General features: G+C 48.4%; 1 protein-coding gene across 4 annotated transcripts in view; it reads right to left on the bottom strand.

Annotated features, from left to right (window-relative positions):
* Window positions 1-14,378, bottom strand: part of SPTAN1 (spectrin alpha, non-erythrocytic 1) — a 77,517-nt gene that overhangs the window by 9,457 nt on the left and 53,682 nt on the right. For all 4 annotated transcript variants that reach the window (XM_084820711.1, XM_084820713.1, XM_084820712.1 and 1 more), the window contains 12 exons: window positions 9,289-9,420; window positions 7,370-7,507; window positions 6,958-7,062; window positions 6,497-6,705; window positions 6,243-6,363; window positions 4,738-4,859; window positions 3,916-4,048; window positions 3,469-3,567; window positions 2,870-3,029; window positions 2,024-2,100; window positions 1,705-1,914; window positions 718-1,014 (listed from right to left, as the gene is read on the bottom strand). In XM_084820711.1, the coding sequence (XP_084676837.1) occupies window positions 718-1,014; window positions 1,705-1,914; window positions 2,024-2,100; window positions 2,870-3,029; window positions 3,469-3,567; window positions 3,916-4,048; window positions 4,738-4,859; window positions 6,243-6,363; window positions 6,497-6,705; window positions 6,958-7,062; window positions 7,370-7,507; window positions 9,289-9,420 (1,803 nt within the window). The remainder of the gene's footprint in view (window positions 1-717; window positions 1,015-1,704; window positions 1,915-2,023; window positions 2,101-2,869; window positions 3,030-3,468; window positions 3,568-3,915; window positions 4,049-4,737; window positions 4,860-6,242; window positions 6,364-6,496; window positions 6,706-6,957; window positions 7,063-7,369; window positions 7,508-9,288; window positions 9,421-14,378) is intronic.

Here is a 14,378-nt window from a genome sequence, read left to right as displayed (position 1 = left end):
GATAAAATAAGTCTCTTTACAGCAGCACAGGCTCCACGTGTTGTGTTAGGCCTCTCCTCCTCTTTTGAGTCAGACCAAGCTACAACGTGAGCCCTTCTGGGGTGGGAGCATATTGCCTTTTACCCTGCCTCAAATACCCCTGATCCTGCAGAACAACAAATGCTTTAAGGCCATTGCATTCGTCCTTCCACGCCACTTGTTCTTGTCCTCTCATTGTATTCCTCTCCCATCACTGCCCACCCTCTCCCCAAAACCCCTTATGGTCTCACATTTGGCTATTTAAAACTCTTCGCAATCCAAAGTCTCTGTTTATCCCCCAAATACCCAGCTCAGCCTTCTGCGTAGGCAGGGCTCCCCTTCATCCCAGGGTCTGAGAATGCAAGTGTACATCCTGGTCACGAACCAACATAGTTCGTGTTGACAGAGGGGCTTGGGAGGGTGCAATCAAATATTTACCATGCTGGGGGTTACTTGGGCTTGGGCTCCTTAAAGAATAGCATCAACACACGATGTGGGGCAACGAGAGAACAATTCAAACACAAGCATGTGAGTAGTCGGATCACAGTAAGTCAGTGTGGAAACCTCTTCAGGTTTTTGAGGAAATGGCTTCTCCTACGTGTACAGGTGGCCGGGAGCACCATTTTGTTGGGAGCTCACTATCCAAGAAGGAACTGAGGAACAGGGTGGCAACAGGAAGGGCAACTAGATGCAACGTACCTTGATTATCTTCTGCAGATTCCTCCAGGTTTCCTCAAGAGCCTCCATGGTGAACCAGGTGTATGGGTTGGAGGCAACCCGGAAACTTTTGATCTGGCGGTCCAGCTCAGCCAGTTGGTTAAAGTCTGCCTGGGCGGAGCTAAGTGAGGAGCGGAAAGCATCGTGTGCCTCACGCAGTGCCTTGATCTCCTCCAGTGAGTTGCAGCGCACAGGGTCTGTTAGGTCCTCCTCGGCGTTCTCAAACCAGCTGTTAAAGGCTGATGCCTTCTTGGCAAAGGTCAGGAACAGATCTTCAACCTAAGGAAAAAAGGCAACAGTTCAGGCTTTCGTGAAGGAACGGAGGGAAGTTGAGAGTAATTCAACCTGCTCAGTGCAGGACTGAGATTGCACTGAGTGAGCATCTAGGGGGACAAGTCGAAAAGCCTTCAAAGCTGATTTCCCCCCACCCCTAAAGTCACCACTTGTGCAAGTGCTTTAGGCCATGTGCCTTGAAGCCCATAAATGCAGACACCTGCTCTAATACAGGGGTGGGCAGAAGGCTGATCTCCAGATGTTTTGGGCGTCAAATCCCATCAGCCCCAGCAAGCATGGCCAATTGTCAGGAATGCTGGGAGCTGAAGTCCAACACATCCGGAGGGCATCAGGTTGGGGGCAGCTGTTCTAATAGGCTCTGGTCCGTTTAGAAGCTCCACGGCTTCCCTCAGAGTCATCTCCGCCTCTTCAAAGGGAGTCTGCTCCAATCCCTGCTGCTCTGTCTGGGGGGGATGCTGTGGGTTTTACAGGTTCAGAAGAGCATTCGGGGCAGAGAGTTCACACAGCTGCAATGGAGGGGAGAGCTAACACTTCTTCTACCAGGCTGGAGGGAAGAGTGCAAGAGGGACCAGCTTGGAATCTCAAACTGGTGGGGAAAATCACATTTTCTCAGCAGCAGCCACAACCAGCTGAATGCTAAGAAAATGCTGACCCTCCCTCCCTTCGTTGACAGACCTTTCTGAAATGCTCTTGAGCCCCCAGGAGCTTCTCCTTCCTGGCAGCAGAGTTGGCCAGCAGCTGGTTCCAGCGATTCATGAGCGAGGCATGGCGGGCCTCGATGGCTTTGGCCTGGATGTGTTTGGCTGCCAGGAGCTGGTCCTTCAGGGCGGTGATGTTGGCAATGCCTTCTTGCTGGAAAGCCTGGAGCCCAGCGTCGAAGGTTTCCTGGAACAGGAGGGGAAGAACAGATCTGAATGAGGCCTGCCCCAGCTTGGGTGATGCCACGCCCCTGAGGCTGATGCACCCTCGCGCAGCCCGCCCGACGCCCGCCAACCTGTTTGGTGAGCAGTGTTTGGACGGAAGAGAGATCTCGGCCATAGTCATCGGTCTTGAGGCTGTTTTCTTTTTCACCTAGGGCAAAACACACACACGCAGAATTGGCCCTCTGTTCTCATCCCCACTTCTGTCGTTGTTGTTTTCCTGTAATACTGTGTATTGTATTTCTGTTTTTGGTTTTTGTGGCAGAGTTATTAATACAAAAACAATACAAAACAATTACTGAACTGAGAATGGAGATTGTAACCACTGATAGTATATGGTTGCGAAGAGGTCAGTTTTACATATATTATGCATTTGGATATTCCTTAAAATACAGACTTCCTCAACCTGATGCACTCCGGATATTTTGGACTTCAAATCCCATCAGCCCCAGCCAGCATGGCTAATGGTCAGGAATTCTGCAGGTTGTAGTCCAAGACATCTGGAGGGCACCACGTTGCCTACCAGTCTTAACAGATTGGTAAATTGGTATGTATCAGCATAGAAATATACAGCTACAGTCTAGTGGCCCTTTGAAAGACATTTTCACTAAGTTCATTTGTGTCAAAAGATGGGAGCTGTTTCTTGATAAAATGGTCAGACATCCCCCCTTCCAAAAAAGAGGCCAAGGGGCTCTAGAGCAGGGTGCCTTTTGATTTTAGGGTGCTGCTTTTAACAGTGATTTAGGGTGCTGCTTTTAACACTGTGTTTCCATCTTCCCTGACTCCATTACAGGAAACAGTGGCAGCCGCCCTCCTTGGTCAGGTATCCCAAGCCTACGATCAGAAGCATCACTGCCACCCTTCTGGCCGAGATAAGTGGCCTTTGCTTCCGCCTCCTGCTTTGGAAGCACAGTGCCTACCGATCCAAGACTCCACCACGTCGGCTTTCCAGTTGAACTGGAGGAAGGCAGAATTCTCGTCCAACTTGGCCTTCCGCTGGGCCGCTGCTCTCTCCAGGTCGGACACTTTGCCCCTCAGGCTCTTCATCTTGGCCGTGATGTTCTCTTCGTGGTGATTGTTCTGCGGAAGAAAGGGTGTGTGTGTGTGTGTGTGGGGGGGGTGCATATTGCTCCTGGTATGTTTGCCATTTCCCAAAGCAATCTGAATGCAAGCCGTGCATGTGGATATGAATGTGCATCTGAAAGGTATGTGGGGACATGAGCGAAAACTGATCACTTTTAGGCCAGGAGCAAAAGCTGAGAGAGATGGGGTGCCCTTTAGAAAACCCAAGATGGTTTAGGTGCCAGGTACTTAAAAGGACTGGCAAACAGACACCCAGCTGTCTCCATAAAATGAAGGTCACCCAAAAGAGCTACAGCCCTACCAGGGAGAGGAGGGTGAGAAGATTCCGTGCGGGAGGGCTGCTTCCTGGGCCCTGAAAATGGTCTTGTCCCCAACACCCTCCGATGACAAGGGACTTGTGCTGAGCCTGCAAGAAGCGGCCCCTGGCCCCGCTCACCTTCTTAATGAGGTCCTCGCCATTCGCACAGACGTCATTCACGCGGTCCTTGTGCACGGTGAAGTCGGTCTCAAATGCTTCGTGCTTCTTCAGCAGACCCTGCAAAGGAGGCAAGTTCGCAAGACATTTCCCCAAAGAGAGTGCCCAGGGCCAGGTGTGCCAAGCAGCTGGTCTTGAACGGTCTTCTGCACTAGACAGCCAGTGTGGCATAGGGGCAGAGTGTTGGACTTTGACCTGGGAGACCCGGGTTCAAATCCCCACTCAGCCTGGATGACCAGCTGCTACATCTAAGGCTAACCTAGTTCACACATTTGTTGTGAGGGTAAAATGGCAGGGTGGGGTGGAAGAACGCTGTATGCCACTCTGAGCTCCTTGGAGAACGGCAAGGAAAGGCTGTGATTCATCAACTAAATGCTAATGCCAGCAGGCCTGTGACCTCCTGCTCACCTGGATAGCGGCAAGTGTATCTCCGTAGTCCTCACTGGCTACTAGTGTCATTTTCTCATTGATCCAGGCTTCCTCCTCTTCCACGTTAGCCACAAACTGCTGGTACTCTAAAGACTCCTCCAGCCGCTGACCACTGCAATGGAAGCGCACAGAAACTGCTATGTCTTCATGCTAGATATGCAAAGGAATGCCCCCCCCCCCTTCCATTTGCTGCCCTGTCTGCAGAGGAGCCTGAATTCTACCAAGGCAAAAAACCTTATTTGTAGTCCAGTTAACATGGCTGCAGCTTGCATTCTTGCTGATGTGGCAACGGCCTCCAGCTGAGATGGTTTGAAAAGAGAATTATAGAAATTCATGTAGGGAAAGCGTGCCAAGGGCTATTTGTCATGACAGCTGGGTGGAACCTCCAGGTCAGAGGCACTCTGCCTCTGAATGCCCGCTGCTGGGGAACGACCACAGCAGGATGCTACTGCACTCATGTCCTGCTTGTGGGCTTCCCACTGGGGCCTCTGGTTGGCCACTGTAGGAAACCAGGATGCTGCACTAGATGGACCTAGGTCTGATCCAGCAGGGCTCTTCTGATGTCCTTAGCAACCCACCAAGGCGACTTTTACTAGCTTTCTTTCTTCTGAGTATCCAAGACCTAAGAAGAGTTCTGCGTTACCCGAAAGCTGGCTTCTGGCATTTCAAAGACTATTTGGTCCACAGAAAGGCTTCCTGTTGTTTGCCGGAGGTTCCTCTGTCTGGTTACTGTGCTCCCACAGCAGGAAGGGGCACGCTGGGGGAAAGGAGGCCTGGCTGCTTCAGAGCAGGCTTACTCACCGAGCGGTGGCCAGCTGCTTTAGCTCTTGCCAGTGCTCCACAAACTGAGCCAGCCTCTGCCGGATCTCGTCCTTTCCAATGGTGTTGTCATCCGACAGCTTCTTTCCCATGTCCAGCACGCCCTGCCAAACAGACAAAACCGCCCCGCTGTGAGTGGGCAGCTACACCAGCGGGTGCAGAACCGCAGGCCCAGGGGCCAAGCCCAGCCCTCTAAGGACCCTAATCCGGCCCTCCAGGGGTCCCCAGGCGGCCATGCCCCCTTCCCTTTCCCCTGACCACCAACTGTTTGGTTGTTCCCCCATTCTAATAGGATGAAATGCCTCTCCTAGGGCTCATTACTGGAAGCAAGAAGAGTTTGGGATCTTTGCTGGCATTTTTGGCCCTGCCCAGGACTGGAATGCGGCCGAGAGCTTCTCCAGAATGGAACTTGGCCCTGCCTTGTACTGGTGAACGGCCGTTCCCACAGTCCCCCATTTACCCCCTTGAAAGATTAATATATTTTTAAAAATGTATATATTTATGAGCAATTCCTAAAGATGCAGTTACATTAACATATTTTAAGGGAAAAAAGAGATGAGTAAACCCAATTCACGTGCTCTTTGTGAATTTTGTATCAATAAAATGACTACATTTTTTAACAGAGAGATACTTCATCTTCACTATTAAGCACTGGATTTTCAGCAGCACTCTCAAGTAGATAAGAAGGCTTTTCTTGCTCTTGGTTGGGAATGGCATTTTACACATTTACACTGGAGAATATCAGCTTCCACCAAGACATATGTTTGTGGAAAAAAGACTGGGCATGCATGGGGAGCACTGACTAAATCCACAAAACCTGGCCCAGATGGCACTTCTTCTTCCTGCACAGATCTTGGCCTTCACATCCTCATCCCTTCCCTTCAAGAGCTAAACCTCTTATCCTTTCAAACCATTTCCAGCTTTTAAAATGTTGCAACCACAGTAAGTTATCTAGCTGGACACAAAATGTGCCAAGTTTTTGTAATTTATTCCAAGTCAGAGTGTGTGTGTGTAAGAGCTCTTTAGGTACTCTACACCAGGGGTGGGCAGAAGGTAGATCTCCACATGCTTCGGACCAAGTCCCGGAAGCCCCTGCCAGCATGGCCAATGATCAGGAATGGTGGGAGTTGAAGTCCTAAACATCTGGAGATCTACTTTCTGCCCACCCCTGCAGTCGACACAGACTTATCCTCAGTGCTCTGTCAGTCCAGCATAAGATGTACAATAACTTTATAAAATCCAGCAAAACGGGAACCCTTAGAGTAGGCCACCAAGCGTAGGGAAAAAATGGGGTAAACAGAGTTGTCCTAACCAGGATCCAAGATCAGGGTTAAGCTCACACACAGAGCTGTGCTAAGCAGGCTTGTTAAAGCTGGGGTGGGACCCACATGGCCAATGGTCAGATGAAGGGATTTGTAGTCCAACAAAAGCCAGAAGGCCACAGCTTCTCCACCTTTTCTTGGAAACCACACCCTGAGTTTCCTTACCTGGATGGCAGGTTCATGCGCTGCCAATTCTGCTTCCAGACGCTTGTGTTTCTTCCTCAGGTTCTGAACTCCAGTTAGGTCTCTGCCATAATCTTCCGAGCTAACAAGCAGCTTCTTCTCTCTGAACACCGAAGGGGGGGAAAAGAGGGTGTATTATATAAATATATTTTATATATATTTTATAAAAATAAATTAAAAAATAATCAGGGGCAAAGCTGCAGACTCTGTGAGCCGTAAAGTTCCGAAGCACGTACTTGATCCAGGACTCTTCGTCGTCCATGTCCCGGAAGAACTGATGCAAGCGATGAGACTCATTCAGCTTTGCACGGCGGGCTGCTGCCATGCTCTTGATTCGCTGGAAACGCCCATTGATAGTGTCGCGCTTGTCCTTGACTTGAGAGGTGTCAAAAGCACTGCTGGTCATCAAGCTATCAGCCTGGCTGTTGAGATCTTTTAAACGATCCTAGATATGTACAAGAAGTAAAGAACAGGGATGGGCTGTGAGGGTAAAACAAACACTTCTGCTCCCTAGGTATGCCCTTTGGCTTACGTTTTGGGGAAATTTAGATTTGGATCTTCAGGTAGACACAAAATCAAGCCACAGTTAGCATAAAATGTGGTTCACACAGCCACAGATTGTCAGCTGGCATAGGCCCAGATGTAACACCAAACCATAGTTGGGGATTTGTGCCTGGTTGCAGCCGGGGACGCTTACCTCGTGGGCAGAGATGTCAGCTTCCAGCAACTGGTGCTTTTTCAAGAGATTGTTCACAGATGCCAGATCCTTCCCATAATCTTCAGATGCAAGCAGTGCTTCCACCTAGAGGAGGGAAGAAATGCTGCTTCAGATGATGGAAGGATCGCAGGTGGAGTGCTTCTAACCTGTGTGAGTTCAGGCTCTTTTCCTTTTTTGCAAAGCTGGTGGAAGACAGTTGAGCTGGTCTCCAGTGCAACCGAAGGGACAAACATACAAATGGCGGCAAGCTTTTAAGATTCAGTCCCTGTAACTAATTTTACAAATTAAGGATCCTGACACAGAAATGTGTGATCTTTTTCCTGGTGTACGCTGTATTTGCACACCAAGGGAGGTGAAAAATTAGAGAAGCATTCCAAGGGAGGTGAGTTACCTCTGAAAGCCAGAAGTCAAAGTCTTTGATCCCTGTGTTGAAATTCTGTTGCTTGTTGGCCTCCTTCAGCTTCTGGCTCTTCTCTGCAGATTTCTGCACCAGGAACTGCCACTGGTCAGCCAGAGCAGCCAAGCGAGCCTGACACAAGACAAAGACAGACATTCAAGCTCAAAAGTAAAAAAGAGATTCCCTAGTGAGGCCTGGCAATGAAATGAAGGTTCTGCTGACTTTGCCACACTGATCGACACATGGCAGAACACACTGGTAAATAGCGGTTCTCCTAAAGCAGGGGTGTTGAACCTCATTCAACCCAAGGCCTGAATTCCATTTTGGAGAAGCTCTTGGGGCTTGCATTCCAGTGGTCGGCAAGGCCAAAAATGCCAGCGTCCTGTAGTTTAAAGCTCCCACTGCCACTAACTAAGCCTTAGGAGAGGCACTTTTAGAATGGGGAAAAACTGCACAAAAGCTGGGAAACCACCAAACGATCAGGGGGAAGGGGCATGGCCATCCGAGGAACCCTGGAGGGTGGACTGGGACGCGGAGGCCTTGTGCCTGAAGTTTTGCATCTGTCCTAGGATGGCTAAGAATCTACTCCAGGCAACCAAGCTAGGAAGCATTACTGATTCTGAAGAGAGGCAATTATTTTTCTTTCTTAGGCAATCAATATGCCACAAATGACTAATGCCGTATGCAGGCTAGGACACTTTTCAATGGCTTACATGGCCCTTTTCAATGGGCTTACAGCTCTTGTGGGCTGTTCACATGGCCAGCTTAGGTGTCCCCTGAAATGTGATCTGCTTATTGGCATTTGCCAGTTCTCTCCCAGCCTTCTGAACCTCTGCCATTGCGTCCTGAGGCAAACTCTCCCAGCCCACGTGGTCTTCCACTGTTGAGCCAGGACCAACGAGTGGGTCACACCCTGAGCTAAGAAAGGCCACAGCACTGGTACTACTTTTATTTTCTTTCATTTGTTTCTTTTTAAAGAGAAGAGAGGTACAGAATGAGAGGGAGAGCGCACAGCACTACTTACAGTTCTTATTTAACTTTTCCGTTCTGAAGATGAAATATCAGGCCGGAGGTCTTAGAGGTCATCTAGTCCATCCCGCTCAATGCAGGATGCAACTGCAGCATCCCTGACAGATGGTCATACAGCCTCGACTTAAATATCTCCAAATGAAGGAGAGCCCACCACCTCCCAAGGAAGTGTGTTCCACTGTTGAACAGCCCTCATTGTTAGGAAGTCTCTCCTAATCTTTCACCAAAAACTGCTTCCCTGAAAATTTATTTATTTAGAATAGTTTTCTGCTGCCTTTCAAGGCAAAGCCACTGGTTCTAATCCTGCTGCCTGAAATAACAAAGAACAAGTCCGTTCCATGCTTCCAGTTAAGTCGGATTACAGGAATAAAATAGGGAAGCCACCTTGTATTCACAGAAGTGTGACACCTTTAAAAAAGTTTGTTTAATACAAACTTCTATTTTATGTGACTTTGCTAATTTTAGAGGGAAAGGAAGCAGCAGTAAGGCAGCCCCCCCCCCCCCCCGGTTCAACCAATGGTCACTGCTCAGGCCACCAGAGGGGGAGGAAGCAGCAGCTCGTTCACTGTGTCCATCACTTGCTGAATTTTGCAACTAACAATCTAGTGCCCAAATTTACTTTTTTCCTCCTCCCTCCGAATCCCCTTTCCTTTTGTGTTGTATCTATTAGATTGTAAGCCTCTGGGAAGGAAATGTCTTATTTTTTATCTTTTTAAGCCACTTTGGGAGCCTTTTTAGCTAAAGGGCAGGATAAAAATGCTATGAATAAACAAAATAATTTTATTCTCATGGTCCAATTTAATGTGAATACTGGTGAAGATGTTTAATTTTATTATGGTTGGACAAAGTCAGAGTAACAAAGTGCCTCAGAGGGCAACACCCACCTTGACAGCATCTTCGCTGCCCGCACAAGCGCCTCGGTCAATGAGGGAATTCCCCACGTCGATCACACCACGGATCCGGTCTGCATTGGCATGGAGTTCCGCTTCAAATGCCTGGTGCTTCTGGTGCTTGCTCTGAAGACAGCAAAACAGCAGCCCATGAACAACTGGATAAGGACTCCTAAATTTCGGGAGGTTGGGACTGAAATATTTGAAAGGTAACAGGAATGGTGCGCTTGAGGCTATTCCCTCCAGAACACCTCTGGTGACTGGCCTAATGCTGCAGAATCCAAACCCGGCCTACTCGTCTGAGGTATAATAATGCTCCTTGTGCGACCCCCTTATTATCAGTAGGGGAAAACCTTTTTTGCATGGGACTCCTGAACGTTTCTGAAGAGGAAGGGGAAGCACAACGAACAGAATGTATTTCAAACTTAGAAGAGTTTGGAGTTCGCTACGTCACTGGAACGACCTGCACATCTGAACCAGACGCTGCATGTGAGCCACAGGGGTGGCCCTCGTTCAGCTACAGGCGGATGAGGGCTGGCCTCCCTCAGCCTGACAAATGTGCGATTTCACAGCAGTTCAGTCCTCAAAATGCTTCACATCAAATTGGTTGTTCTCTTGGAGGCTTATGAGCATGAAGAACCGGAAACAACACCATCCTTTTCTATTGTGTCTATTCGGTTGTGAGCCCGCAGGCAGAGACTGTCTTATCTGTACTGTGCTCAGGCTGCTTTAACAGCAATAATATTAATGAATTCATTCATTGCATTTCTATACCGCACAATAGTTGAAGCTCTCTGGGCGGTTCACAACAATAGAAAACAACACTGAACACGAGGTTTCACTCATGGTCAGTGCTTAAAGTTCAAGATACTCAATGCACAATCTGCCCCCAAAGCCCCCTTGAAATGAGGAGATGTGCAAGAAAACTGCCTTTCATTTGAAGGAGGTTTGTGCAGGTTTCTGCCCTATTCACACACATGAAATTGCCATAGCCCAGGTCACGCCAATGTTCCACTTAGTCTAGCACTTTACTCTAATCCGGCCAGGTGTGTAGTGGAGACAGGACGCAGGGGAGTGAAGGGGACCTCTGGCACCTTTTCAGAGCAGGAGCAACGATGTCCCCTGCTGGAGCTCAGGCCCTAGGTGGGCTGGGTGAGGTGGCGAGGCAAGCCAGCAGCCAGAGCCGCCAAGCTTCCTTCCCAGGGAGGGCACGTGCAGCTATAGCCACGCCTGGGACTGGGTAGGTCAGCAGGTGAAGCAACTGCATGAGCTGCTGCATGGGGGGCAGCACAAATGGATTGGGGGGGGCCTCACGCAGCCTGCCTGTGCAACATGCCTGCTTGTTCTGGGGGTGGAACGCTAGGGCTACGCTGCTCCTTGCCTTACTCACCTCTCCGGAATAATAAGAGCTGTTTACCACAGGGGAGGACAGACCTCAGGCTTGCGGGATGGACTTTGTTTTTCACTAGAACCCTGAGATCCGCCAACCAGAGTCAGGTGCAAGATAATGGATCAGGCAGGCAGACATGCACTAAGCATTAAGGAACAGGGTGCCTCTGAGCACAGGCTCAGCTCAGGAATGGGTGATCAAGACCAGAACCAAGCTCAAAAATCCTTTCATCCCCAAATCTATTCCTGCTTACTCCAAAGCCTTCTCCATTTAAGCAGTATAATTTAAGGCCAGGAGGAGTTATTTTGTTGCTGATGCACAAATCCTTGCTGATCTACTGCAAATCACTCAGAGATCTACCAGCAGATCCTGATCTGCCTTTTGCCTGCCTGATTTAACAGATGTTTGGCTCAGATAAACTAAGCTAAAGGGGTGGAGGCTAAGCAGGAAGGCCTGCTCTTTCCCCTCATTTCCCATGCAGCCTGCAAATATTCATCCCATCCGTTCCCTATTCCACACTCATCCTCACTCCCTCTTCTTTCTCCCTTACTCCCTTTCCCCTTCAAGGCCTGCACAAAAGGTCACAGAGGATGCTGCTCTATTCCAAAGGAATTGCTCATATTATTTTCACCACTGGCTGTTAACAATTTTCTCTGCAATCATGAGGCTTAGGCTTCTGAAAGGCTGAGGTTTTTGAGTATCTAACAAGAGTCAAAGGTTATTCTAAACTTAAAGTTACCTTGACTCTAATTCCGATTACTAAATATCCTTTAGAGTACACTGTTAAGGGCACAATCCTATGCATGTTTAAACAGGAAAAAGGCCTACAATTCCCAGCATTCCCCAGCCACCATGGCTGGCTGGAGGGATGTTGGGAGTTGTAGGGCTTTTTTTCTGTCTAAACATGCATAGGATTAGGCTCAAATTGTCTGTTTTATTATTGTCATCATTATGAAATGCTTGGTGGAGTACACAGCTCTTGTTTTAGCCTCACAACAATCCTATAAGGTACGTTAGGCTGAGAGAGAGTGACTGCTCCAAGGTCTCCCCGTGAGCTTCATGGCTAAGTGGAGATTTGAATGCAGGTCCTAGTCCAATACTCTAACCGTCACACTGCACTGGCTTGCTATTTAATGCTTCTTCAAGGGTCACTGACTTTTGTGCGGTCACAGGGGGGGCGTGGCTGCCAGGAAGACCTATCCCTCCACCACCAACTCTGACTGGCAGAGGACCCAAAGACCTTAGCCAGGGGTCCCTCCCAGCCCTGCTACCCAAAATGCTGGGAACTGAGCCCCAGACGTTACGCACCCAAACAACACATACTCTGTCACTGCGCTCTGGCCTGTCCCAATAAGCCAGGATAGGCAGCCTGGTGCCCTCCAGACGTTTCAGACTATGAGTCCCATCAGACCCGCTAGCATGGCCAAAGGTCAGGGATTACGGGAGTTGTACTCCAAAACATCTGGAAGAGTGCACACCCTTGAACCACCTCCAAGAGGAGCTGCCAATCTCTCCCGTCACCTTCTTTAAAAAAAATTAACCTGTGATCCTGTGGCTGAGATAGTTCCACTCAATTATTACAAAGGAGGGAACTGAGCTCACACGTCCTGTTCAACTCACCACCGTTGTTTGTGGTGGTGAAAGACAACACTGTGGGCTAGCTCGGCTTTTTAAAAAAGAGTAGGATGAACCGGCATTCAAGCACCGAGTTCCTTATCAAGTGCCCTCTTAAAAAGGGTGAGTAGCACAACAGGAAATTAAATAGATCATGCAGAACACTGCTGCAAGAACAAGTATGTTAATGTGCGATGCTGATGAGGCATTACCAAAAGCAAGAGCAAAACATACACGCACCCCCCCCAACCCCCCGGAACAAAAGCTACACCCAGATGGTAAGTCAACTAAGTGGGACAAAAAAGTCACTGAATGGTAAAAATGAGAGACTGATTGAATGAATGAACAAACGAACAAATCAACGAATGAATGAATGAATGACTGGGTGAGTGGATGAAACATACTTAAAAATAAAACACAAGACAGCCTTCTGCCCACATGTAATTTATGTAGGGGGACAAACATACCAAACCAAATCAAACTGGACTATGGAAACTTACCAGGAGTTTGGAAAGCTACAAAACAGATTGAGAAAAAGGAACAGATCAGTGCATTTTATACTGATCCAACAAATAAGGGCACTTTCATTTTATTTCATTTTTAAGATGAGTCACTGGAATAGATTTCTCTTCTTTGCCAAAAACAGACTAAGTCTTGCATCTTAGAAATGTAAGCAGAGCTTGGATGCAAGATGGGTTTGAAAGAAATAAACAATTGACATTTTATTCCTTGGGTACTGTGTGAAGGGGGAAAAAAAACAACTGTGCAGATTGAACACAGAATTCTGGGTAATGTACTGCTGCATAAAATCAGGTATAATACCCTCTATTCCTGACGTTCAGGCTGTGAGTGTCATTACTTATGTACAGTCAGGGCCAGAAATATTGGAACAAGGATAACTGTTTTGGCAGTTGGCCTCTGTACATCACCACATTGAAGTTGAAAGGAAACACACCCAGATGGGAGCGAAGTCAGGACTTTCAGCTGTAATTCAAGGGGTTTGACAAAAGTGGGGCACTAACCATTCAGGAAGGACAGCCAGTGGCAGACACACACACCCATCGTTGGTGGCTCATAAGTAACGGAACAAACAAACCAACATCATTTCAAACTTAAGGATCGCCTTTAATACCTGCATGAAAATCCTTTAATTTTCATTAAAATTTTCATTTTGTCAAGCCCCTTGAATGACAGCTGAAAGCCCTGACTTCGCTCCCATCTGGGTGTGTGTCCTTTCAGCTTCAATGTGGTGGTGTACAGAGGCCAGCTGCCAAAACGGTTATCCTTGCTCCGATATTTCTGGCCCTGGCTGTAAGCCAAAATGGCCTCACCCACAAGGTACCAGCAGGCTCGAGGAACTCTGACGATTGCAGAGCAGAAAAAAATATTTAGAAAAAAGAAAACAAGGGGAAGGAAGCTCCAAAAACAGCCCCATGAGAAATGGGACGGAGTGGCTGAGCATGCTTACCGGGCACAGAATACTGACTGCTGAAGGTGGGGAGGGGAAGGAAGGGGGAACGGAGTGGCTGGGATTCGTAAGAGGGAGCCCTTCACACGGCAACATCTGGTTGCAGGTCCCAACTGTTTAATCAAGTATCACTTCACGCTGGGCCAGATCGGGCAATACACTACTCAATTGTTCCCCTACACATAGTGGGAGAACGACAACATGCCTTCTCTCCCTGATCACCCCGCCTGTCTGCCCTGCCTCCAACAGGAACGGAATATATAAATAAAACAATAAAAATCCATACGGAGGGCACATGAAATCCGAAGTGCATAGGCTCAGACTGTGCTGCCAATTCTCAGATGTCGTTTGGGGAAACAATTGCATGACCTGGGCCTCTCTACATTTGCCATAACCAGTGGCTTTGGAGGCAGGGTAAGGAGGGAAGCTGTGCTCCTGTGTGCACTTAGAGCAACAATCCTCTGTGCACTTAGAGCAACAATCAGGTAATGCATCACCTGATACGGCCCCATATGAACTTCTGACCTCCTATTTTGGCACTCAGAAGTTGAATCCATGCCTCCATTATGACAGAAGTGCTGCCGCATTTGAATTTTCTTCCATCTACGCAGA

The sequence above is a fragment of the Heloderma suspectum genome, chromosome 14 (genome assembly GCF_057233095.1).
Source record: "Heloderma suspectum isolate Gila_16-S chromosome 14, 16-S_ref, whole genome shotgun sequence".
NCBI classification, from domain to species: Eukaryota; Metazoa; Chordata; class Lepidosauria; order Squamata; family Helodermatidae; genus Heloderma; species Heloderma suspectum.
Note: the sequence above shows the minus strand (reverse complement) of the source record. Positions and strands in the feature narration are given on the sequence as shown.